Raw genomic sequence first — 26,132 nt, forward strand, 5'->3', positions numbered from 1 at the left:
TTCAGTAAATCATGTGTATTTTATGTTTTATGGATCTCCATCTTTACTTCTTCAGCATAGGAATTTCAAACTTAGGTTCAAAATGGAAGTTACATTGTTACGTTCTTCTTCATTAATCTGAGGCTACCAATGTGTTTAGAAGGCCTAAAATAGGTTGGACTGAAATTTTGAACCCCAAAAGACCCTTAAAAGTCACCTAGATGGGTCACCGAATTGGGTTGAGATGGGAGGAATTTTTTCCTCCAACTCAATGAGATCTCGGTTTTATGGTCCATTGAGATGGCCACTGGGATCGAGTTGTCGGACCTTGTAGGTTTCAACTAAAATAAGATGAAGGAAGGGCATTTTGGGGTTTCAACTAAAAATGGTCATATAGGAGGGGGGATTCGGGGTTTTCAGGAATTCTTTAACAAGCTTGGTATGGTGCAGCCCCAGATTGAAGAGGTTCATAGTGGTTGAATGGTTTTGGAGAGATTTGAAGTAATGGTATGGATGAATGGAGCAGGTTCTTGAGATATGGGATGAAAAGTTACTGGAATTAGATGATACTTGAAGAAAATCTTAGGTAATGGTATATAGTGATGAACCCTTCAATTTGGCATTGTTCTGACGGTTACACAGTATAGATCTAAGTTGGAAATTTGGGTTCTTTGGGGAGAAGGTAAATTCAAGAAAGTGATTTAGAACCTAGGGGTTTCGGATGATATTTGATGTATACTTTTGATTGGATGAAGGGGATGATATACATAGGCTATGGGATGGATTTCTAATAGATTCTAATGGCTAGTTTTGGCTGGAGATAGGTTCTAATGGCCACGGTTTAAGGAAAAAGGAAGAGAGAGAGAGAGAGAGAGAGAGAGAGAGAGAGAGAATAAACTTAGGGTTGAGGAGTTTAGAGGGTTAGTTCAATTAACAAGAAGAAGAAATTAATGAGAGAGAGAAGGAAGAGGGGGAGATGCTATGTCATTGTACCTCAATGGCAGCAACAAAAAAATAAATAAATAAATCATTTCATTGGTTGGGTTTATATATATATAAATTGAGGGATCCTTTGTGGTGTTACAAGATGGAGAAACATTGTTGATACAAGTATTGATGGCAAAGGGGATTCCTACTTCTAAAGACAAGTGGAAGAAGGTAAGAAAAGAAGTCCTCCAAAAAGCCTCCTCTTCACAATAGAGAACACTTCTATTTATAAGCAATGATGGGCATTGATGGATTTGAAATTCATAATTTGAAATCCGGAATAGTGCACTTTGAAGATTCCAAACATCTATCATTGTAGATGAATACGAGGAGGTCAAGCACTATAGTTGATTGCAAAAGTATTGATGTAATATTGTTGTGACAACGGTTACTGTTCATGAATAGTAACCCTGTCGGTACTGTGGCTGAAAGTAGTAGTGCTCTCTACCATCTGATTGGAAGATTGAATTGACCCTTGGTTTGTATTGTTGAGAGATTATTTGCAATGATTTGATTTGGCCTTGATTGAATCTTGGCTTTTGAATTGCATTGTTGAGGGAATCCTTAGTTAGCACCGTTGGATTGTTCATGATTGATGATGAATCTTGGCCTTTGATCTGCATTGTTGAGAGTACCCTTGCTTTGCACCGTAGGATTGTTGATGATTGAAGATAAACCATTCCAAGGCCTTCCATCTGCCAAAGGCATTGTTTTCCCTTTTGTTTAGGTTCAAAATGTTAAACTCAATTTGGTTAAGCTAGGTTTTGGCTGAAATGGTTTAATCCTATTTGACCAAGCCGGATATTGGCCAGAAAGATGAACAGATTATCCTTTTACTAATAGGACTCATCAGACTATTCATTGCCGGAATAGTAACGGTAATCTATATCTTACCCTGGGTAATCGGGTGTCGATACTGCCGTCATGGCTTACAAGACATTCTTTGGTGTCATCATGGCTGACGATTTTCCATCTTCAAGTCTTGGGTATTGGACTTTGTTCAAGCAATACGATTATTGATCATTTTTTGACCTTGTACGTACATTCATGTGTAAGCATCAAGGTTGATTGATAGAGTAATAAGACGTTCTATATCGCCTTCATCCATAACATTTTTATTGATGATATTGTAGATAGCCTCTTTACACCAATTTTCTGTGCATTGCAAGCCTTCATTTGTCTACTGCAAATCGTGAAGTACTTCATGATCATAGAATTTAATAATGGAGAATCAAGTTGTATGAAGCTTCAACGGTTACAGTGTCTGGTTGTATAATCGTCAGAATTGGATGAAGTCAAAGACTAGCTCTTAATAGTCATCATGATTTTCTTTAGACCATTTTGCCTTCGCAAGGATTTCTTGGATTTCTTGGAAGGTCTCGTCTATAGTGCTTTTATAGAAGCAAGCCATTTCGTGAAGAAATTTGATGGCAAGCATTCTTCATAGATGTGGGTATTTAGATATTGATGGACACCAGAGGTATGCAATGAGATTATTGGTATGGTTAGGTAGTCTCAAATGGTGGAGTATTGGTAGACTTGAAACCCTGTAAGAATTCGCAGGTTAGGAAGTTAGGAATGGAATTGAATTCTCCTTTGATATGTTCAATGTCAAAATCAAAACTAGATAATAATGCCTGCCAACAGGCAAATATCTGTTAAGAAGCAATATTTTGGACATCTTTCTTCAATACCTGTTTTGCAGCGCTGCAATCAACACATACTAAAAACTTTTGAATGAGTAAATCTGATTCAAATTTTTGAATACACAAAACAATGGATAAAATCTCTAATTTGATTGTACTATAAATTTGATTGTACTATAATTCTTTTGGGCCACATTCCAAACTCCAAAGGTGTATTGGACAAGTATTTCTTTCCCTCAATCAACTTGTTTGAGGATGCCTCCATAACCAAGTTCAAAAGCATCAGTTTCAACAGTTTTGGGAAGATCAGGATTCGCAACAGGATGGTCTTGACAAGGTGTTTGATAGTTTGGACAGCCTTGGTATGGTACTGTGGCTATGGTGGGGGATTTTTCTCGAGTCAGGAATAGAGCTGCTCGCAATGGGATCCAATTTGTGGGATGAAATCCCCGACATAGTTCAGAGCTCCTAAAAATCTTTGCAATTGGATTTTGTCAAGGATAAGATTAGGGAATTTGTCAGCAAAGGCCAAAGACCTATCAATGGGGACAATGGTTCCCTAGTAAATGTTATGGCCTAAAAACCGGCAAATTTTGGTTTTGAATAGTTCCATTTTCCTTACAGAAATAACTAATCCATTATTTTTCATGATTTGGTGGAATATGTTTGACATGTTTTACAATGGATTTGGAATAAACGAAGACATCATCGATGTAGACCAAAGTGAATTGTTAGTAGGGATTGAGGATATTGTTCATAATATTTTGGAATTCACTTGGGGCATTCTTTAGGACAAAGGGCATTACATTCCATTTGTAATGGCCAAAGGGAACAATAAAGGTAGGTGGTATTGTACCAATCATGTTCATGAACCTAGATTTGCCAAAATCTAGACTTCATCGAGAAGATGGTTGCTTGACATATTTTTTGAAGGAGGTTCCTTTTGTTGGGAATATGGTATCGAATCCATTCAAGTACCTCATTTAAAGGTTGGTGATTAATCACAAGACGAGGGGTGCCTCTCTCTTGTTTGGCCTGTCCGTTGACATAAAATGCTGCACAACTCCAAGGAGATTTGCTGGGGCAGATCAGCTTTTCATGTAATAAATCATCAATTTCAGTTATGTAGGTTACCCTGCAATTCGTGAGTCATCTGGACAGTGAGCTTTTGTTGGTATTTGAGTTTAATAAAACCCTTTAATGTAAGGTAGTCTTACAATGTGTTGTTTTTTATGCCAAAAGGCATCAGGAAATTCCGAACATAGTTCCTCAAAGAGATTTTTGAAGTGTTGGTTTTGGTTTTGGATATTTGATTTAGACAAACGTTCTTTTGTGCGTTTGTAGGTGATTTCATTTTGTAAAAATTGGAGTTGGTGTTCTTTGGCTTGGATACAGTTTATTTGGTTTATTTCATGAGTCTAAGATTCTCGTAAGAATGCAAAGAAAATTTGTTTTCCTCAAATATTGGTTTAAATCCCTTCATTAGACACTATGAAGGGTTTGATCATCTTTAGAAACGGTTGTCCTAAGATGACATTAGTGATGATATTTTTAACAAGGATAAATATTTGTCAAAGACATTTGATTGTTGCAAATGTGGACATTTGACAATTTGTAATTGACTCCTAGACTTTGGCCATTGGCACCAAAAAGTCTATAGGTGGTTTTTTCACAATATTGGGTAGGGTCCAATCTTCCTTTGATACAATTTGAGGTTGCATCTGTGTCCACTAAGGCAATGGTTGAAAGTTTAAACGATTCAATGATGAGATTTACTAGAACATGACATTGTTGGGAATGGATGCTATTGATTGGTTGGTCCGGGTTAGGGACAAAACGATCAATGGATTGTTTAGTATTGGTAGGGCTTGACTGTGTGGAAATGCTAGGAAGTTGTTTTTTAAGGAGGACTAGCTCCCTCTTTAGTTGTTTGCACAGTTTGATCTTTTAAATCATGTTCTCATTTTGGATCATATTGATGGTATTTTCTAAGTTCTCGTTATGCTTATTGTTTAATGCCATGGTGCTAGGGTATTGTTTTCTCATGGTATTGTTATATTTATTGTAGGATGTAAAGAACTTGTGTCGGTACTTATATACCTACAAAATTTATTCTTAATTTGATAATCAGTTAAGTCATCGATATTCCATTCACAGATGATTCCTGATTGGTATTGGGTCTAGGTCCTACCTTGCAGTTCAATAAGGAGGTCAAGAAAAGCATGTAGGTGGAAATAATGAGTTAATTGATGGGTATTATTGTTATAAAGATTGATTTCACAAACTAATTCAGCTATGGACTCGCCCAAGTCAGATCCAGAATCATTTCAATTCAGTGAGTAGGTAGTATTGAAAGCAGATGCTTCTGCAGATTTTGTAGGAGTATCAAGAATGATTAGGTTGCTTAACCGATATTTAATTTCGTTAAGAATTTCAGATTTGCTTAATTGTTTCACATTAATCGTGGGGATTAGGTAGGGTTTAAACATTGGTGTGTTTATAAATAGTTTGGGGTCAGAAATTGGTTTCTTTGGGTATTTGCTGGACTAGGTTCTCAACTCTCATTAATTGTTCACCTATTGTTTGGATTGAATTGGCAAAGTTTAATTGTTCAACAGTTTTAAGACTTCCACCTTTAAAACCTGCAAATGTAGCTTGGGCAGTTTGGGTGCCATAAAAGCCTTGGTTTTGATGGTGATACTGGAAGAGGGGGCCTTGGGTGGCGCCACAATGGTTTGTTGGGATACGGATTCTTGGAAAGATGGATGGATAAAAGAGTCAGGGATGCAATGATGCATGTTTTTTTGAAAATTTAGCTAAAGATGTGATGTTGTAAGATGCAATGATGTGTGCCTGTTTTGACACATTTGGCTAATATATGTGACACAATATTACAATCAAGTAATGATGGAAAATGATTTTGAATATGGATTGTTGAAAAAGTGGTTAATGGGTTGTACTTGTGATTTTTCTAGAAATTCGAGGCAAATTTCTCTGTCGTGGGTATTGGTGGTTATTCCTGTATCAGTTACCGTAAAAGGTTTAATCATCTCAAGAAATGGGTGCCCCAGGATGACATTGGTGATGATACCTTTGTCGTAAATAAGGTTATTGTAAAGGATTTCATTATTATGGTCCTTTCTTAATCGTTTTAATTTTTCTGAAAACATGGTTGGTAATCATGTTATGAATTTTTCTTTCTAGAAAGATGAATTTGCATCATCTCTGGTTAAGACTTTGGAGATGAAAGCCTCTTTGTACCATTTGAATTGGTGAAGACCCTTGCATTTCAAATTTGATAATTGTTCAAAGATCTATCTTTTAATCGAGATGGATCTCTAATAAAGTCTATGGTGATGGTGTAAATCAAAGTGTTTACAGCATTCGGAATTAGTTGATTATTTTCAAGTATTAGTTCACCAGTGTTGGCATTGGTTTGGATAACATTTAGTATCCCTAAGTGTTGTTGGGTTGGAAGAGGATGTGGCCCCACCAGCCTTTTAGTTGACCAGTAAATCCTGCTACAAGAAGCATGGCTACTGATTGGTCATTGGTTTCACGGAGCCGATAAGCATTAGCTACCCTGGTCATTTCTTGGAGTTTATTGTTAATTTGATAATCCGTTTACCCATCACTATTCCATTCATAGATGATTACTGATTGGTATTGGGCCTGGGTCCTACCTTGCTGTTCAATAAGGAGGTTAGGAAAAGTGTGTTGGTGGTAAAAATGAGCTAATTTATGGGTATTATTGTTATGGAGATTAATATCACGAACTAACTCAGCTATGGACTTACCTGAGTCAGATTCGAAATCAAACTCATCCTAAATCGTTTCAATTCAGTGAGTGGTATTGGAAGTAAATGCTTCTACAGATTTTGCAAGAGTATTAGGAATGATTAGTTTGCTTAACTGAGATTCAATTTCGTCAAGCATTTCAAATTTGCTTAATTGTTTCGAATTGATCTTGAGGATTTGGTAGGGTTTAAACACTGGAGTGTTTAAAGATTGTTTGGGGTCAAAAACTGGTTTGGGAGTTTGTTTGGGTATTTATTGGACTAGGTTTTCAACTCTAGTTAATTGTTCACATATTATTTGGAGATTTAAAATGACAAAGTTTAATTGTTCAACAGTTTTAAGACTTCCACCTTTAAGACCTTCTCTGTTTTTAAAAGGGGCAACTAAAACATCTTCACCATCTATAGTTAATTTGATTTGGTCCATTAGAGGATGGACAAAGGTTATTGTTTCTTTGATCCGATTTTTTTTTTTTTTTGGTAAAGTCTTTGATCCGATTGACAAGCCATTTTTTGAAAGAATTTATTGTTTGATTTATGGTTCCATTGTTCCAAAGATAATCTATCTGATGTTCCTCAGCATAAGAGGCAAACCAGATAAAAAATCTCATATTAATCTTGTATTTTTCCATATCATGATACCAAGCATCACAAAGGGATTTGTTCAAGAAGATTAATTTATTGTTAAACCAATCTTTCCTAAGGATATTGGTTGGACTGTTAAAGTTTTGCCGAAGCAGCACTTTATTGATCGAAAAAGGTCAATCAGACATAATCATCGTCAATGATGAGTTCCTTAGGGGAACTTTCATAGCTGATGGGGTTGGTGACTTAGGATCTACCTAGCTTTCCTCATATTGTTCAGATTGTTCGTCTTTGGTGTAAAACACCATGGGCTATTTGATTATTGGCAACTAATTTGCTAAGCTTGATTGTTGATTCTGACAATAGACTAGTGTTAAAGAGAATGTTTGAGCATGAAGCTCTGGATGGTTGGTATTTAATCGACTTTGAGGATTCACCTCGTAGTCTACATAAAGGGTTCCTCCGGTCGAAGGTCATTGTTACCAATCCAGATTGGTCCTGGGTTATTGATGCAATGGTAGAGGTAGGTCTAACCTAAGGCTGCATAGCCTAAAAGGTCCATTGTTCGGGAAAATTGACTTCTTCCCAACGAACGTATTTGGGTTGTATTGTTCTTGATTGGCAATCAATGCCTTTAAAGAACTTTTATTCGTCCTTTGGTGGATTTTTTTAGGGCCTTGGGGGCTACAAATTTCATAAACTTGTATTGAATTTTGCAAACTAAGGATATTGGTATGGATCCGGGCTTCATGTCATAACCATTGGTCTTGAGTTTAACGACTAAATAATCTAAGATATTTTTGTCATCAAGGGATATTGTAAAATTTGGGAAATGATTAAAGAAGATTGGTCCATGACAAAGACTTGTCTCGACCACTTCTAAAAGGGAATTATGGAATTGGGTAAACCTTTGGTCTCCAAGGGCCAAAACAAGATAAGTGTTCAATCCTTCTCGGTGGAGAGGTTTAATTGCAATTTGGACACGCCCAAAATGGATGTAATTGTATTGGTGTTTAAGGTTGTGTATTGTTTGTTTGTGGAGAAGAGGAATTTTTTCCAATTCAAAGGACACATGTATTGTTTCCTCAACAGTTCAAATGGTCTCTCTAAAACCAAAGATGGATTGTTGGTAAATTTCCTGCTTGGGGACTTTGGGCATGCTCCATTCTGCCAAAGATTGGTCAAAGTCATTGTTTAATTCCGGTAGTTGTATTGGTCTCCTCCTGACTCATTGTTTTTGAAGGCATGCTTCAGGAAAACACATTCATTATTTTACTAACTCTCTCTCCTCCTCCTAAAAGAAAGTAGTCCACTTAGAGAAATTTGTCACCCGCCACTAAGACCTAGCACAACAAAGGACTTACATTCACCTTCTACCTCACCTCTAGGAATCATACCATAATGGTCTGTTTTACTCCTCAAATACCATAGCCAAACTATAAGGAAGAAAATCAAAAGAAAGAAAACAAAAGTATATTTTTCAAAAGCTTATGATCAAAAATAGTAAGTAAATAGGCGGTGAAGCCAACCAACAATATACTAAAACAAAAAAGAATTAACAAAAAAATTGGAGGAAAACATATGCATAAAAGAATTAAAAAAAAATGAAAACAAAAGAATTAAACATAGGCAACAAGCCGACCATATGAAAATGCAAGAAAAAATGAAAGGAAGGCGGCAGAACCGTCCATTTCATGCATTGATGTAATGATAGGTACAAGAAATGATAAGGTTGCACATGAGGGGTAAACAGAACATCAGAGAGGGTAACCGGACTTACACTGGTGAGGCTTGGGTTACACCGGTATTATTGAAATGATACACCAAGCCTTCATGGCACTGATACCAGATCCAGAATTAAAGAAACAATATCTTTGAACAAGTTAAAAAAATCTTTAATTCCTAACCTATTAACAATCCAATTACAACCTTAATAATATTTACAATTGGTTTAATCTGACAACATCTACACCACCACTCTCAAACCATGACTTAAAAATTCAAACATTAGAAACAATGACCAGTGATCTCAAAAAGGAGGTTACACAAATAAAACGGAAGTTAAACCTTCTCCAAAGGTAACTCCCCAAAATTTCCACCCACACAAATACCAACAATACTGAATAAGTTACCAATCCTTTTGTCCCTAACCAGGACTTCACCCAATTAATCAATAGCATCCATTTCCAACAATGGCAAGTTCAAGCTCATCTCGTAATCAATGAATCATTTACACTTTCTACACTTGCCCTTGTCGACACTGGTGCAGCCTCTAACTACATCAAAGAAGGACTAATCCCTACCCAATATTATGAAAAAAACTACCCACAAACTTTTTGGTGCCAATAGCCAAAGTCTAAGTGTCAATTACAAGTTGTCAAATGTTTGCATTTACAACAATCAAATACGCCTCCAACAAGTTTTAATTCTTGTCAAAGATATCATCACCAATATCATCCTAGGGCAACCGTTTCTTGAGATGATTAAACCTTTTACAGTAACTGATACAAGATTAACCACCAATACCCACAGCAAAGAAATTTGCCTCGAATTTATAGAAAAATCCCAAGCACAACCCATTAACCACCTAAAAGAAATTGCTTTTTCAACAATCCACCAAATTCAAAATCATTTCCATCATTACTTGATTGTAATATTGTGTCACATGTTTTAACCAAATGTGTCAACAGGCACACATCATTGCATCTTACAACGTCACATTTTTAGCTGAATTTTTAAAAAAGCATGCATCATTGCATCCCTAACTCTTTTATCCATCCATCTTTCCAAGAATCCATATCCCAACAATCCACCATGGTACCACCCAAAGCGCCCTCTTCCAGTATCATCATCAAAACCAAGGCTTCCTATGGCACCCAGACTACTCGAGCTACATCTACAGCCAAAAAAAATACCCAAGCCATTGTCGCCTCCAACAAACCATACTCCCACATTGTAGTATCCAAACCCACAAGTACCACCTCCATGGTCCCTGAAACAATACAATCCAGAGTAACCACTCGGTCCCAGGCCAAGTGCAGCCAATCTTCCGGCAGAAGCCAATACATCACCAAACCACTTCTCCAATCATTAATCACTATTGAACCATTATGGGCCCATGAAGACCCACTCACTATAGCCCGCAAGTTACTTTGGGTAGGATGGAATTATTATTCCATCAATCCGCAAAAAACTCAAGAATTCTATGAATACATTCTGGTTGACACTGGTTCGGTCATCTGGAAACAAACAATGGCTAGAGATGATCCCTCTCTAGTAACCCATACCACCATCATTATCCTCAAAGTCTTGACCCCTGAAAATTGGAAAACACTCCCACTTCATTGCAGGACTTTCTCCAATGACAAATACATCCCCAAAGGCCCAAACAATACAATTATCTGGATTACATCGATGCATGGCAACATGCATTCTTCTTCCAGAATAAGCAGGATCGATATTCTTGGTTTTTCTGTTTCAGCCACCATTTCCCCAAAAATGCACAATTTCCCTACTGGTTCACCATCTGGTGGGCTACAATGGTACCCCTTGAAGCAATATTACCAACAAACATTGCAAAAGCATTCATTGTTTTTTGCCAACACACCACATCTATCCCTACATGTCTAGACCTGCTCTGGTTCTTTGTCTATTGCAATCTAGTATGGATCATATACTGCGATTTTATCTTTGGTGAACAAACAAGTGCCTTTAATAAGAATGCCCCAGATAATGAATAGACAATCACATGTCTAGCACGAGCCTATCATTAATGGTGGGATAATTGCGACATTTCCAAATGCAACATTCCTTCCTTTATCAAATCTTTAACAAGGCTTGAACCAAACTAACAATATCTCAAGCTTCATCCACCAATAGCAAGAAAGCCAAATTGTTTGGCTAAACAAGTTTTGCTTAAAGCTCAAATCGCGGCCCTTGATGAAAAGGATGAGGATGACGATGAAGATTATGAACAATCCATCATTGACTCCATGATGTATCATTGTCATATTGGACAACATGCACAAGATCCACTAGATGAAGAGGACGACAATGAGGACATTCTCGCTGAATTTGTGGCATCCACCCCCTTTGTTCCTATTACTAGCAAACGCGGCCGAGGACGTAGCAGTAGACATCCCAAAAATACAGCCAATGCCATTGGGAAAGGCAAAAGTCTGCTGCCAATAATCACCTACAAATATTACATCAAGTCCCAAGGACTTGAAGATGGGAAATTGTTAGCCATGACAACACCAAAGAATGGCCCATAAGCCGTGACGGCAATATTGGCACCCTATTACTCAGGTTAAGACATAGATTACTGTTACTATTCTGGCAACAAATAGTCTAATGAATCCTATCAGTAAAAGGACAACCCGTTCATCATTCCGGTTTAAGACTAGTCCAGCCAATATCCGGTTTAATCAAATTAGATTAAACCATTTCAGCAAAAACCCAGCTCAGCCAAATTAGGTCAAACATTCTCAACCTAACCAAAAAGGAAAACAGTGTCTTTAACACATGGAATGCCTTGGAATGGTTCATCATCAATCAAAGCAAAGATTCTCTCACCAATGCAAATCAAGGGTCGAGATTCGATCTTCCAATCAAACAGCAGAAAACAATACTACTTTCGACCATAGTACCCGATAGGTTACTATTCATCAATGATAACCATTGTCACAACAATATCACATCAATACGTTTGCAATCAGCTACAATGCCCGACAGCCTCATATTCATCTATAGAGACAGATGTTTGGAATCTTCAAAATGCACTATTCCGAATTTCAAATTATGAATTTCAAATCCTTTAATGCCCATCATTGCTTATAAATAGAAGTGTTCTCTATTGTGAAGAGAAGGCTCTTTGGAGGACTTCTTTTCTTATCTTCTTGCACTTGTCTTTAAAAGTAGGAAACACCTTCCCCATCAATACTTGTATCAACAATGTTTCTCCATCTTGTCACACCACAAAAGATCCTCATTTTATCCCTCTGTGTGTGTACATATATATATATATGTAGAGAGAGAGACCTAAAATTCCTAATTTGAGTCATATAAGGACCTCTTATTTACTCTAAAAGACTCAATAAAACAAATAAACTCAAAACAGAATGATATATAGTTATTAAGTATCCTACTCTATATATATATATATAGAGAGAGAGAGAGAGAGAGAAACCTAAAATTCCTAATTTGAGTCATATAAGGACTCTTATTTACTCTAAAAGACTCAATAAAACAAATAAACTCAAAACAGAATGATATATATATATAGAGAGAGAGAGAGAGAGAGAGAGAGTATATATATATATATATATATATATATAGAGAGAGAGAGAGAGAGAGAGAGAGAGAGACCTAAAATTCCTAATTTGAGTCATATAAGGACTCTTATTTACTCTAAAAAACTCAATAAAACAAACAAACTCAAAACAGAATGATATCTAGTTATTAAGTATCCTACTCTTAACTATAATATTGACTCAAACACCGAATTAGTTACTAATTCTGCGTAGTGGCACTGCCCCCACTTTATGGGCTCACAAAGTCCATTACAACAATATACCCAAAAATAAGAAGCTTGACGTACATAGAACCCAACCAGGGGCCAAAATTTAGTATTTCGAAGACAAGAGACCCTTTTGCACATTGTGCACTGCATCATGGTACCACCTTAAGAGGGAAAACTAATGGAAAGGAGGTTACTGTCAAGGTTTGCCAGTAAAAGAATAGGTAAATGTCATTGACAAAAATCTGGGAGGTAGTGGTTGAAATGTGAAAATCAGAGGGGGGGTACTTAGTCAAGAACACCAACAAATAGCCTTGTTGCAACTAAATGGGCTCGGCTACGTGGATCCACGCCCTCCAATCAGCTGTATTTGAGGCCATGGTAGATAACAGGCCTAAGTTATGCATATCCTTTTCACCCGAATTATTATTACCCAGTCATATATTGCATGCATAGGGTGATTGGTCGCTTATGTGTCCCATCAAGGCCTAGGGTGTTGTGTCACCTAGTTCGGTTGAGTGTTGACAACTATGACTCAAAGAGTATCAGCAGTATAAGTATCAGGATTACAGAGGGATACGCTAAAATATGTTAGTGATTTAAGACAAACAAAAAAAGAGGATAACAAGAAATTATAGATGTCACTTGTACCTTATCCACCTTAGGATGATCAAAAGTTGGCAAGAACAAATCAACAATCTATTGCATTTTCTTGGACAGAAACAAAAACCTCCCATATTTAATGCAGTATCCTTCAACTAAACCATAGAAGCTTGGTCATTTTGCACTAAATACAAATCACAAGAAAGCACTCAGAAAAATCAAAACAGTATGTGCAAGTTAAAGGAAGAAGGAACGTTGAAAAATTGAAACAGTATGTGCTTTAAACCCTTTGACTAAGATAAATGTCTGAAATGCTAAATAATGGTGTATTATTATGGAAGACTTCAAAATCAAGATTTTTGCAAATGAATTTCGAAGTTCAAAAATGTATTCAAGCAAAAACTCCTTATAGCTTTGATTATTCAAACAAGCCACTGAATCTGAGTGGAAAGAAAAGGTAAGACATCTGTTGCAAATGCCATCTAAGTTCAATACATCAGATGATTTGCACAAGGAATTCAGATCCAGAAAGACAATCATTACCGAAGGCTAAACAGTACATCATTGCCAAATCAGAAAGTCACACTTACGTTGGAATACTGTAGGTAAGAGGAATAAGGGTGTTTGTAGAAAGTCCAGCCATAGGACCCATGTTCTGAAGAACAGGAACTGCATAGATGCCAGCACCAAGGTTATTCTGTTCCTGGTTCTGCAGAGGGTTTAATCCTGGAACAAAAGCAGGGTACATGATAGGATACAACTGAATGTCACCACTGGGGCCGGTCATGAATTTAGGAAACCCTGGAACCTGAAATAAAAGATAAACCAGGACAATAAAGATAAAGGGAGAAAGTAACAATATCATCCTGTTAAAAAGGAAATGAGAAGCATCATTAAATTCAACCTTAAAAGGACACAATGCTTCCTAATCGAGGTATTGGAGAGAAGAAAAAAAGGCTACATTTACTTGCACACTTTCTACCAATAGATATCCAAATAAGAAGGCAGAAGATAGCAATGTATGAATGTATAGAAATAATATAAGTCCTAATTGAACTTGTAATGTACACAAAAAGCACATAGCTGCATGCCCATTCTAGAGACTGCAATATCTTACAGCAGGGTTCTCTTAAATAAAAAATACCCTAACAGACTGCTCATTCTGATTCAAAAAAAAAATTAAAAACATAAATAACACAGACATTTTGATATATGCAAAGATAGATGCAAGAGGATTTCTCTATCAACAAAAAATTGTGTTGTATGCACAACGAAACAACAGTCTAGGCTGTAAAAGTACCTTATGCACATATACCCCCAACCACTCTTTTCATGCTGTCACACATAGATTGATTGATCAAGAGTGCTTTCATATGGGAATAATATATAAAACTGGCCTTTATACATAGAAGCAGGCACTAAAACAGTAGCGCATAAATACTTAAGAGGAACTCTGCTTCATTGACTTAACCTGGCAGCATTAAAAAATATATGAATATAAATAGTCCTCAGAACTCAAGAATGGTGATGCTCCTCACCAGACCTCCATAGGCTGCATAGTGCATACACATGTTCGCACCTCGAATGATGTCATAAGATTTCCTAAGTGTGGTACTTTGTATGCAATCCATGACAAGTATAGCTTAGCCATACCTGAAGGTCATAATTCTGGTGAATAACACAGAAATGTTGAACACACTGACTGACATTTGTTCATTTTAGGCCACAAAATTGGTATAAAAAAAGGGACCCTTAGTTAGGCCAAGCAGCTTTTGAGTAATCTGAATTAAATGATAAGAAAGGGGTTTCCTCAGATGATTTTGAGGCTGCAGTTCAATACAAAAGAGGCCCTCATGAAACATAACCATGTTGCATGGGACTTTCCTGCGAACTAACAAGTGGAGAAAGTGGATTTTCAGTACAGTGTGATAGTGTTAATGCAAAGAATATCCCAGCAAATATAATACCTTGGTCACTATTATGCAAATGAGAAATAGTGATATAATAGGTGAATGCAAATCCCTAACTAGAGCTTTTCCCTCTCTAGGACAGAAAACCAGAAATGTGATACAGGCTTGAATTTTCATGATGACTAAAACACACAGCCAACATAAGTGCTCCTCAACTGAGACTAAGATGGATGAGCAGAAAGAGGAAAGAAGATAAAAATAAAAGAAGGAAAGAGAGGGGGGGGACTGCAGGTGATGTAGGAGTTCGGGTATAACTTAACTGCAAGGCATTGTACTTTTAAATTGCATGGGCACGAGAAAAAAGGTCCTTGACTTGAACAGAAGGGTGTGCTACAGGGCCCCAAAATAGGGCCTAGGGTTGTTTCCCCAAACCCCACAGCCCCTAGTATCAGCAGGGGTATTTTTGTAATTTTACACTTTTCAGTTGGCCCAAACTAGGATTTAGAGGGGTCCAGTATGTTAGCGGGACCATAGATCTACTTTTGGTGTTAAATTTGAGTCCCTATTTGTCAAATTATTAAAAAAGTCTTGGTTAGAATAGGATTCCTAGTTGGGAAGGAGTACTCCTTGCAAGGATTCCATATCTGCTCTTAGAGTTCAAATTGGATTTCTCTAGAGTGAGATATGAAGGTTCTTTGTGTGGGTCAAAGTTTAGTCAATTAGGAGTTTTAGTTTGAATTGTCTTGCTAGATAGAGTCCAAGTAAGATTTCCTCAGAAGGCTATGAATAAGCCTCCTGAGATTGTAATCAGTAAGTTTGATGATTAATAAAATCGCTTGAGAGTTGAAGGCAACCAGAGAAGTTGCGGTTTCCCCATAGGGGGCCTGCAGCAGCTTTAGAAGAAGAGGTTTGGAGAAATTTCAGAATTCCAGCCTCCCATTCCAATCTCCAAGTGCATGCATGCCCCCCATCACATTCTGAGTTTTCCCCTCTCATCTGCAAAATTCCCCTAACCCCCCCCCCCCCCAAAAAAAAAAAACACAACAACCTACAGGTTCTGAAACTCCAGCCCCTTTCCCATCGCAAGCCTCCATTCCTCACCATTTCCAACCCTGCAGCAGCAACCCTAGGACTTTCCCCATCCCCTAATCCCTTAACCCCTCCCTTCCCCTACTCTAATACAACCTTCCAGCCCCTCTTTCTTACTTTGTCTTCTTCTTCTTCAACATTTTAACGTGCGGCAGTTTAGAAAACATACACCAGAATTCCCAACCCCTTGAAGCCTAGATCACATATATCTTCTAAACCCCAGCACCAATTCACCCCCCCCCCTATTTTTTAGGATCATCCTCCCTATCCCCCTTATTCACCCTCGATCCCAACCCCCAACCCCCATCCCTATCCTAATCTAAACCATAGAATTTCTGCAACTTGATTTCTTATTAGGAAACCCTAACCGTAGAATTTTCAAAACCCTAAACCTCCCTAGTCCATAAATTAAACCCTGAATCCTTTTAGGTAGCTTCCCTAGCACCCAAATAACACTCAACCTTAAACCCAGCTTAATCCAAACCCTAACTGTCATAAAACCCTAGAATCTCCAAAGTCCAAACCCTAACTCAACTATTCAGTTTTGAAATTAATGAAACAGCAAGGTTTTCAAACTTAATTCTTCAAACCCTAGACCCCTAAGCCTGGCCGAACCTAACCCTGACCCTTGTCCAACCTCAGCACCCATAAATCAGCCAAATACCTTCAACTGTAGGGTGATACAAACCCTACAAGACTGCTGATTCTCAGGAAAAGGATCCTGGAGTGGACCTCTAGGGCATTACCTCAATCAACCAAACTCCAAGTCCCGGTTCAAAATGTACTTTTCCCGACCACATTGATGGTATCTTGATCAGCAGCAGCCCTCACAATCATGGAGAACTCCACCCTCATCATATAGCTGGATTCTTTCCCTTAATCATGTTCATGTGTGCTAATTGGTCTACAACCAAAATAAAATCCAAATGGTGAAAAAGTAAAAGGCAGATTATAAAGTAAGAACTATTTCGCTTGAAACAGAGGTAGCCAAAAAACTGACCAGTATCCATGCCTTTACATGATGCAGCCTCAAGTGAATGAGGGCCAGTTCTTCCAAGATCTTTTCTATGAAAACCAACTCAAACAGGACCAAGAAAGGGCTTCTTGAAATTTTAGGTTATGGGATATGCATGGATTAAGGGTATGACATCAATTGAATTTAAACTAGTGGCTATATTTCCCTGGTGGGAATATCAAGGATAAACTGGGGCGTCAGTTTTGGAGAAATTTAAAATGGCATAATATCTAGTGGGATGGTGCATGTTCTTGAGATATGGGATGAAAAGTTATGGGAATGGGGTGAAACTTGGAGGGAATGTAAGTAATGGTATAGGAATATGACCCCCCCCCCCCCAAAAAAAAAAAAAAAAAAAAAAAAGCCTAGTTGGACTTGGATGGCTAAATTAGAAGATATAAGGGTACTTATTTTGGGGGTTTTAAGGAGTATGAAAAATCAAGAAAATTTTATATCTTGAAATCGGGCAGTCAAAATGAGATCAGATTAGGATATAAAGACACTAGGTTTGAGGAGATGATGTACCTAAAGTTTGAGACAAATTTAAAGATAGATTGGCATAGATCTAACCGTGAATATTGGGTCTCTTGAAAAGTCCAAAAATTCAAGAAAATAAAAGAGGAAAGATGATATGGGCAGAAGAATGGAAAGAAGTGCTGACTTGTTACTTGTAATGGGAGTCTAGTAATTGGCTGAGTGGAATGGTGAAGGTATCCTACAAGCACTGCTGAAGGAGAACTTTTCAAATAAAAATCCTAGGTTGCTTACTCGATCACATGGAGATCCCTTACCACTGATGAGAAGCTCTACTAACACCTTTCTCTTAGACAGGAATATTCTCTTCACAGACCACATTCTGAATTCTGTAATCTGTCACATGCCATGCCTTGTATGTGAAGCGTTACATAAGAAGTCCTAGTGAATTTAGGATTTAGAAACTGACCTAAACTATGAAAATAGAAGCTAACTGATTTAGATTCCTAAACTAAAATAAAACATAAGAAAAAGACTATTCTACCCCTATAATGTAAGTTGTGCAGAATTTACAAAATCAAACCAATTAAACGTAATAAAGTGGGGAGGTGCATCCATCGTCTTGCGTAATCAACTTAATCCTTTAGAGCTCAAAGGAAAATTATATAGTACCATCATACAACCAGCTATGGTGTATGGTGTAGTGTGTCAGTAGTTAAGAAGCATCATATAAATAAACTCAACATAATAGAAATGGGGATGATAAGACAAATGAGTGGCAAACTTAAGAAGGATACGATAAGGAATGATCCTATTAGAGTTGCTCCAGAAGTAGCTCTAATAAATGAATAATTACAAGAAAGTCGTTCGAGGTGGCACGTCCATGTTTAACGAAGTCCTGTAAATGCACCTATACAAAGAAGCAGTTTAATCCAAATTGAAGGAATTAGAAAAGCTAGGGGCAAACCTAAGATAACCCCAAAAGAAGTGGTGAGAAAAGCTCTACATAGCTTAGGCCTTGTTTCTAGTATGGCCTCAAACAAAGCTGATTAGAAGGCAAGAATCTATGTAGCGAACCCCATTTAGTTGGGACAAGGCTTGTTATTGTTGTAAACTAACATATTTTTGTGCATGGTTCAGATGTTAAACTTTTAGGCCCATAAAATAAGCCCATGACCACAAAAACATACTAAACAAAGGCTCAACTCTCATATCGATCAATCCTCCATTGATTACAAAGGGAAATAGGCCAATTCAGTGTTTGACCTGCCTCACTATGCCCTGTAGAGGTGAGAGAACAATAAATTCAAATTCCTTTCCCTTTTTCAAGGTTTTAAAACCTCTACGGCCTTCTCTTTTTTTTCATGAATTCAGCCCATTATGAGGAACTCTTCAAGTCTGCATGGATGCCAAGAATCCCCATAGCTTTGGTTGCCCCATCCACATAGACTGCCAAAAGATAGTACAATCAACTAGATGATCAACCTCCAAAATTTAGCCTCTAAGGACAATGCTTCCATAAAAGGCATCTACATGTGGAAGATCAGCATGACTACTTCGTCATCTTGAAGAAGAGAACACATTTTCCCCCCTTTCAATAGCTATTCATAGAATCATCATGTCATCAAAATTACTGGCTAGCAAAAATGCGAGTTCAAAGGTAATCTTTAAGGTAATCTTTTAACTCACGCAGCTACAAAAACCTACAAATCTGGGTATGTAAAACCATATAATGGAGCTCGAATCTAAAAGTACCTATGGTTTTACCCCAAATCGTTCTCGCTTATGCTGCAGTCCTTTTTCCCAGAACATAACAACACATGAATGTCCCAATTCGAAGTTCCATCAGCAGCTTCAATAAGTTACAGAATTTATTAATTCACAACTGGAAGGAGTATCAAAACCTTCCATGCTTCGGTAGTCCCAAGCTCTGGGTTCATATTCTTGCTCCTTAAAATCGATCGTCAGAATATATTGCCCCCCCGGGGGTGACGGGGGTAGGGGTGCTATATTAAAAAACCATGACAGAATTCACCTTCAGAATCACAAGTCACCAATATCAAAAGCAGCGGTAGATTTACATTAAAACTCAAAAGTTCCCATGACAGCATTAAAATTTAATAACCCTAGGGTTCTCATAAAGTGGCAAAAGACCAAAAGAAAACTACGTATAGAATCTCAGCTTGAGTTTTCTTGTAATTTTATTTTCTTGCATTGGTTTTGCAACATAGTTAAAAAACAGAATCGAATAAACTTTCAGAATTGAACGAGAACGGCTTGAAACCCTAGATCGAGATCCATTCAGGACAAAATTTAGGGAGTTTGAAGAGGATGAACAGAATTCACTTGAGATTCATAAAATTTAGATCCAGAACATCCAAAACTGAAATTAACCTACCTGAGGTTGCTTTATCTTTCCGTCAGATGAGTCTGGTATGACTGCAGGCTTTGGGAGGTGAGCATCATTTTCTTCCGCCATGAGAGTTCGCTCAGGATCGAGCTCTGATTCTCGCAGCGGTGACAAAAATGGGGGAGTGTCTACGAGTCGAATACTGGAAACGGATTGATGGCCACTATGACGTATGTAACCAATGGAGGAATGTCACGTGGAAAAAAATTGCCACATCATTGGTGAAGCACTAATTTCTGCCACTGCCTCCGAGGGCTTGGGTTACGAGTTACAACCAGAGCGGCAACAATGCTGGGCTAGGCCGGGCTTTTGCAATCCCAATACCAATGTCATATATTCTTAACTAAGCTCATTCCTACAATATGACTCTAGTCAGGGCAAAGATTATTGTCCCTGAATCTAAACCCGACAGCCAGGCCAAACTCATTCCCTGGCCCGATTGGACCAGGTTGGGGCTAGTTGGCACTAGCCCTAACCCTATCTCTATCCCTGATTGGTCCCATCTTTGTCCCTGATTGGTCATGTTTCTAGCCTTGTCTATAATTTTCATTGAGATCAAGCATAATCAGACATCAATTCACTTCAGATAAAAGGCTCCATTTCTCAAGTGTTACAATAGGCAATTATAAATTACTTTAAAAAGGTAAATAACAACACCCAACATGATGAAAACTAATAATTTGAGAATGGCCAACTCAAACACACAATTTATAATGAAGAGTGTTGCTACAAATATCCTGTTCGGTCACACGAACAAGCAAACCTGCATAAACGTGCTCGGCCGTGTTGGTAGAGTAATGCCTCTGACAGTCAAGTTAGCAAGAAGTTGATTTGGAGAAGAAAAGACAAACCTCAATGCTACGGAAGATAGTCTCATAACTCACTTACCTTCTCCTAGCCCTCTGTCCCCTTTATATGGATTTTAGGTTGTTTACCTGTATGATGATTGTAGAGTCTGACTAGAGTTTTTGCTGAAGAGTTCGATATGGACTCTACAAAGTAGAATTCTTTTGATCAACTAGGAATCTTAGTCTAACGGCTTTTAGAAGTTGATTGTGGATGAGACACTGCTCATCTTGGGTGCTAGGTGCTTACTCTTTCTCTATGGCCGAACCGTTATCATTCGAACCCGCCCAATTCACTAGGTTGAACCATGGTCGGTCCGGGTGGATAACCCAATCATTCACATAGGCCCCCTAGTCGCTTGGCGTCGATGGATTTGAGCTCGATCCAAGGGATATTACTGTTCCCGATCAATGTGCAGGTGGCCAGTTACTTTTGAATTGTTGATACCGTGCTTGTGTAACGCCTTTTTTTTTTTTTTGGTAATTAGTACTTTATTCAGAAACCTGAAGAGTGGCCGAGCAAAGCTCTAATAACCACTGACTGGAAATAGGCCATTCAACCTGGTTTGTAAGGTTAAATGCCTTCCTTGATAGGAGATCCGCAATTACGTTGGATTTCCTAGTAATGTGCCTTGCACTGAATTGCAAAAATTTGGAACCTATATACTGTATATCTTGGACAACAGGGAGAATATATGGAGGGGGAGTAGACCCATTCACAACGAACTTGATTAGTTCCTTGCAATCCGAGTGAACTTCCACATATGCATGACATCTCCCAATGCTTCTAATAGTCCAGCCCGCATAGTTAAAGCTTCACCTTCTAAAGGGGACCCAAATTTCTGAGGAGAGGAGACTGCTAGACATGGCTGCCCATCATTTCTTCTAATTAGGATTCCCAGACCACTTGCTCCTTCTTTCAGTCTCCAATAAGCATCCATATTGAGCACTATAGAGAATGGATGCATAGGAAACCTTTGAAATTCAGTTGCAGCTGTAGCAGTACCATCATCTCTGCTGAAAATGGTTTTGTTCTTATGAGTCCAGAATTCTCCATGGGCAGTTAATGCTTGTTGAATAACTTGCTCTGCTAACCATGATTGATTTCCAGCCACCCTTGCATTTCTTGCCTTCCATACATGCCACACCATGAAAGCACTAAGACTTTTTAGTTGCACAGCCTCCTTCTTACCCATTACGTCAAAAATCTTCCATGTTTTGATCCATTGCTCCATGGATGATCCTCCTTCCTCCTCAATACGCCATGTTAGAGGGCAAGCATACCATACTTGTCTAGCTAAGTGATAGTGGAATAAAACATGTTCAATTGATTCTTCTCCCTCTCCACATGCCCCACATAAAGTATCTAGCTGCATACCTCTTTCTTGGAGACCTTGGGCTGTGGCTAGTCCTTCATTTGCTACTCTCCACATAAAGTTTTTCACCTTTGGTAGAGTATCACAGGTCCATATTTCTTTCCAAATAGATTCATCAAGGTTTTCCCATTTTTTAAGAGTAGACGAGGAAGGTGTTGTTGCTCCTTCTAACTCTAACTCTTGTTCTTGTAATCTATAAGCCGCCTTAACAGAGAATTTCCCATCATTGCTGCCTCCCCAGATTAAGGAATCTGTTGTGGGGAAAAGGGATAGTTTCATCTTCAAAATCGTTGCTGCCTCGGTGGGAGAGAACCATTGTCGAATTAGCCCCTCTTTCTGTTCTCTTGATTCTCCATCAATGATATCCGTCACCCAATATAGAGGACACTGCTGTTCTCTTTTGAAGGAAACCTTGAAGTTATGAATCCCAAAAATCCATGGATCTTCCCATACTTTGATTGTCTTGCCATCTCCTATCTTCCATATCAGCCCTTTTTTCAGCACCTCTCTACCTTCCAATATACTTCTCCAAGCCCAAGATGGATTAGCCCCCTTCTTTGCTTCAAGGAATGTACTCTTTGGATAGTAGATTTGTTTTAAAAATCTTGCCCAATCAGCCTCTGGATTTGAGTATAACTTCCAAGCCACTTTACATAACATTGCTTTGTTATGTAATAGTGGTTCCTTAATGTCTAGTCCACCTTTACTCTTGTGCTTCACCAACCGCTTCCAGGATAGCCAATGAATGGGTGCTTTCCCGTCCTTTCCTCCCCAAAAAAACTTAGCAGCCTTTGATCTTACTTGTTGATGGATTGTTTTTGGTATTTTGAAGTGAGCAGCAATGTAGTTTGAATTCTGTAAAGCCACTGATTTCAGCATCACCTCTCTACGGGCATGGTTCAACAACCTACTCGCCCACCCCTCACATTTGGTTACTAGTTTTTCACTGATTGAGTGGAAGATATCAACCTTAGACACCCCAAAATCCGTTGGCAGTCCCAAATATTGAGTTGGACCATCACTACATTTGACTTTCATAATCTTTGAAAACCACCTTCTGATTCTTGGAATTGTATTAGGGCTAAAACTGATTGTTGACTTTCTTTCATTTATTGCTTGGCCGGATACTTTGCAATATCCTGCCATACTATCCTTGAACCCATATATACTTTGAAGGCGAACTGCAGAGAAAAGTAGGATATCATCTGCAAACATGAGACTGGTAAGAGGTTGAGTTCTTCCTTTGATACTGATTCCTTGAATTGTTCCTTCCCTCTCCCTTTTTGCAATTAAGTGAGACAAACCTTGCGCACAGATCACAAATAAAGCCGGTGATAGCGGATCTCCCTGCCTTATACCTCTTTCTGGCACTATGGAAAATCTCTCTGCTCCATCAATTATAAATGAATATCTGACTGAAGATAGGACATTCATAATTAGATCCACTAAACTCACATTGAATCCCAGTTTTGACATTATAGCAGCAATATACTTCCATTCAAGCTGATCATAAGCCCACTTCATGTCCACCTTCATAGCTAGAATAGCTTTCTTACCTTTCTTCTTTTTCTTCAGGTAATGGAAAGCCTCATGTTCCTTAAATATGTTGTCTGAAATTTCTCTGCCCTTCACAAAGGCTGATTGCTCCTGAGGTATGAGTGATGGGAGAAGTTGGTGCAATCTTGTGGCCAATACCTTGGTAGCTACTTTGATTGCCACTGGGCATAAACTGATCGGTCGGAAGTTTTCAACATGTTCGGGGCTTTCCTTCTTTGGTATGAGACACACCAAGGTATCATTAAAGCCTTCTGGGAAAAAACCTGTTTAAAAAAATTTACAACAAAGCGATGCAAGTCCTCATGAGTCAAGTCCCAGAAACATTGATAAAATAATGGTGGAACGCCATCAATGATCTCATCTCAAAAAGGGCAGCCTTACTTCCTCCTTGGCGGGTATTGCTAGCAGTGCTTCATTATCAACAGGGGTAACTTTCAAATTTAAACCATGTAAAGCTTCCTCCAGTGCTATATCATTGATCTCCATTAATGAAAATAGCTCCTCATAATATGTAGAAAATAAGTTGTAAATGGTACCTTCTTGTGAGCACCACATCCCTGCTGAGTTTTTCAGTTTTAGAATACGGCTTCTTCTTCTACGGACCAACGTTGCGGCATAGAAGAAAGCTGTATTTTGATCCCCTTCATTAAGTCACTGCACACTTGATTTTTGTTTCCAGAAGAGTTCCTCAGCTTCTAGCAAGGAGCCCAGTTCTGGCGCAATCACATTTTCTCTTTGTTGAGATTGTTCTTGAATAGGTAGTCCTTGTAACTCTGTTAATTCCTTTTGAAGCATAGAAATTTGGTATTGTCGGTTCCCAAAACATTCTTTGTTCCAGATAGTTAAACTTGTTTGAACATTAGATAACTTTTTAAAGAGAGGTGATGGGGCATTACAATCGGTTACTTGCTTCCAAGCTTTTGTAATCACATCTGCACAACCTGAGTTTTGCAACCACATTGCCTCAAATCGGAAGGGTCGATGTCCAGTAGTTGGCATACCTTCTGTATTCAAGGTAATTGGAGCATGATCAGACATTAAGGCTATATCTACGAATACCACCGATTCAGGAAAGGAATGGATCCACCCAATTGTTGCCAACGCACGATCCAAACGTTGTCTCACATTATTTCTTCCCAACCGATTATTGCTCCATGTAAAGGCTGCACCCTGATTTCCCAAGTCAGTAAAACCACATACCTCCACCATGTTTTGAAAGCCTCTGACCTGTTTCCCTCCTTTCCGATTACCTCCACTTTTTTCTTGCCAAGATAATATGGAATTGAAATCCCCTATTGCCAGCCACTTTACCTTCTGTATTCAGGGTAATTCCGATTACCCAATTGTTTCTTGCTTGTGTAACGCCTTGAATACTGAAATGACACAATTATTGTTAGCCGTTAGCCGTTAGCCGTTAGCCACTCGGGTCAACTGTCACATGTCCTTTGCAATCCGCACTGTTCTAGCCATGTGGCAGAGATGTCTCGTTGTGTTATCATGATTTTGTAATTTGAAAAGGTGCTTAATCTTTCATCGTTCATCTGTCAACCATGTACACCGTTGGATGGGTGTCTCGTGGTATCTCAAAAGGTGTCAAACCTTGATCATTGATGGATGTTTTATCTAATCCATTGGATAAGGATTTGAAAAGAGGTTTAAATACCCTCCTCCTTCTTCATCTTCCTCATTTCATCATGTGCATTTTTGTGAATTCTCAGAGCTTGAGTCCTCTGGAATCTTCTGTATTGCTTGTTGGGGTCTTCCTTCATCATTTTTAGCGCCCTTTTGGATCAAATCAGTAAGTGCTCCATCTTTTTTGCTTTGTTTCCTCTATCTTTTCAAGATATACAACTAACTATAGTTTGTTTTTGCATTTGTTTTCTGTTTGTGTTTTTCTTTTTTGATGTTCTTACTTCACCACCCATCTTTCCTCTCCATATAGCTTAGGGAAATTATGGTCTTGGTTAAGAGAGTAAAACTGTAGTTTCCAAACCTAGGAGAAACATTAACGAAGAAAGACCTTTGAGTTCTGCAACTATTAGTGATTCTAATAGTGAGCAGATGAGAGAGACCGAATAGTGCACTAGTGATTGGTCCGATGACCATTCAATGTCCTTATTTGGTTGGGACCCACCTGGAAATGATGGGGAAGAGTTTGAGCCAGAGTCTCAACTTCCACCTACCGCACCTTGTGATCAAAAGAAAACCATTATGAGTGCTCAGGCTTTATTTAAAGCTGAGAGAAATAGGTGGTAAGATAGTTTGACTCTTGAGGAATATGAGTTGGAAAAAAAATAAGGACTTATCGCCCAATCACATAGATTATGACCCAACCAGATTA

At 38.3% G+C, this 26,132-nt stretch overlaps 2 protein-coding genes across 2 annotated transcripts in view; both read right to left on the reverse strand.

The window, feature by feature from the left end:
* The window catches only part of LOC149015833 (uncharacterized), a 42,656-nt gene extending 22,438 nt beyond the window's left edge, over window positions 1-20,218 (reverse strand). The window contains exons 1-2 of the mRNA XM_089155919.1: window positions 20,002-20,218; window positions 13,706-13,923 (exon numbers count right to left, since the gene is read on the reverse strand). Coding sequence (XP_089012045.1) covers window positions 13,706-13,923; window positions 20,002-20,082 — 299 coding nt within the window. The 5' untranslated portion in view covers window positions 20,083-20,218. The remainder of the gene's footprint in view (window positions 1-13,705; window positions 13,924-20,001) is intronic.
* A 1,371-nt stretch (window positions 20,219-21,589) lies between these two features.
* On the reverse strand, window positions 21,590-25,000 carry LOC149015834 (uncharacterized). The gene is made up of 2 exons (XM_089156607.1): window positions 24,793-25,000; window positions 21,590-24,054 (listed from the first exon to the last, which is right to left on the reverse strand). The coding sequence occupies exons 1-2, from the start codon at window positions 24,998-25,000 to the stop codon at window positions 21,590-21,592; spliced, it is 2,673 nt and encodes an 890-aa protein (XP_089012733.1).
* Window positions 25,001-26,132: the final 1,132 nt, after the last annotated feature.

Source organism: Hakea prostrata, chromosome 5, assembly GCF_041222555.1.
Source record: "Hakea prostrata isolate BN-2017 chromosome 5, UWA_Hpros_2, whole genome shotgun sequence".
In the NCBI taxonomy this organism is placed as follows: domain Eukaryota; kingdom Viridiplantae; phylum Streptophyta; class Magnoliopsida; order Proteales; family Proteaceae; genus Hakea; species Hakea prostrata.

What these genes read in the sequence shown, in the direction of transcription:
- LOC149015834 (XM_089156607.1), bottom strand. Translation starts at nt 25,000, where the DNA reads ATGGTGGAGGTATGTGGTTTTACTGACTTGGGAAATCAGGGTGCAGCC. An exon ending in AATTACCTTGAATACAGAAG is followed by an intron (nt 24,055 to 24,792) that starts GTATGCCAACTA and finishes TTTTTTAAACAG; the next exon opens with GTTTTTTCCCAGAAGGCTTT.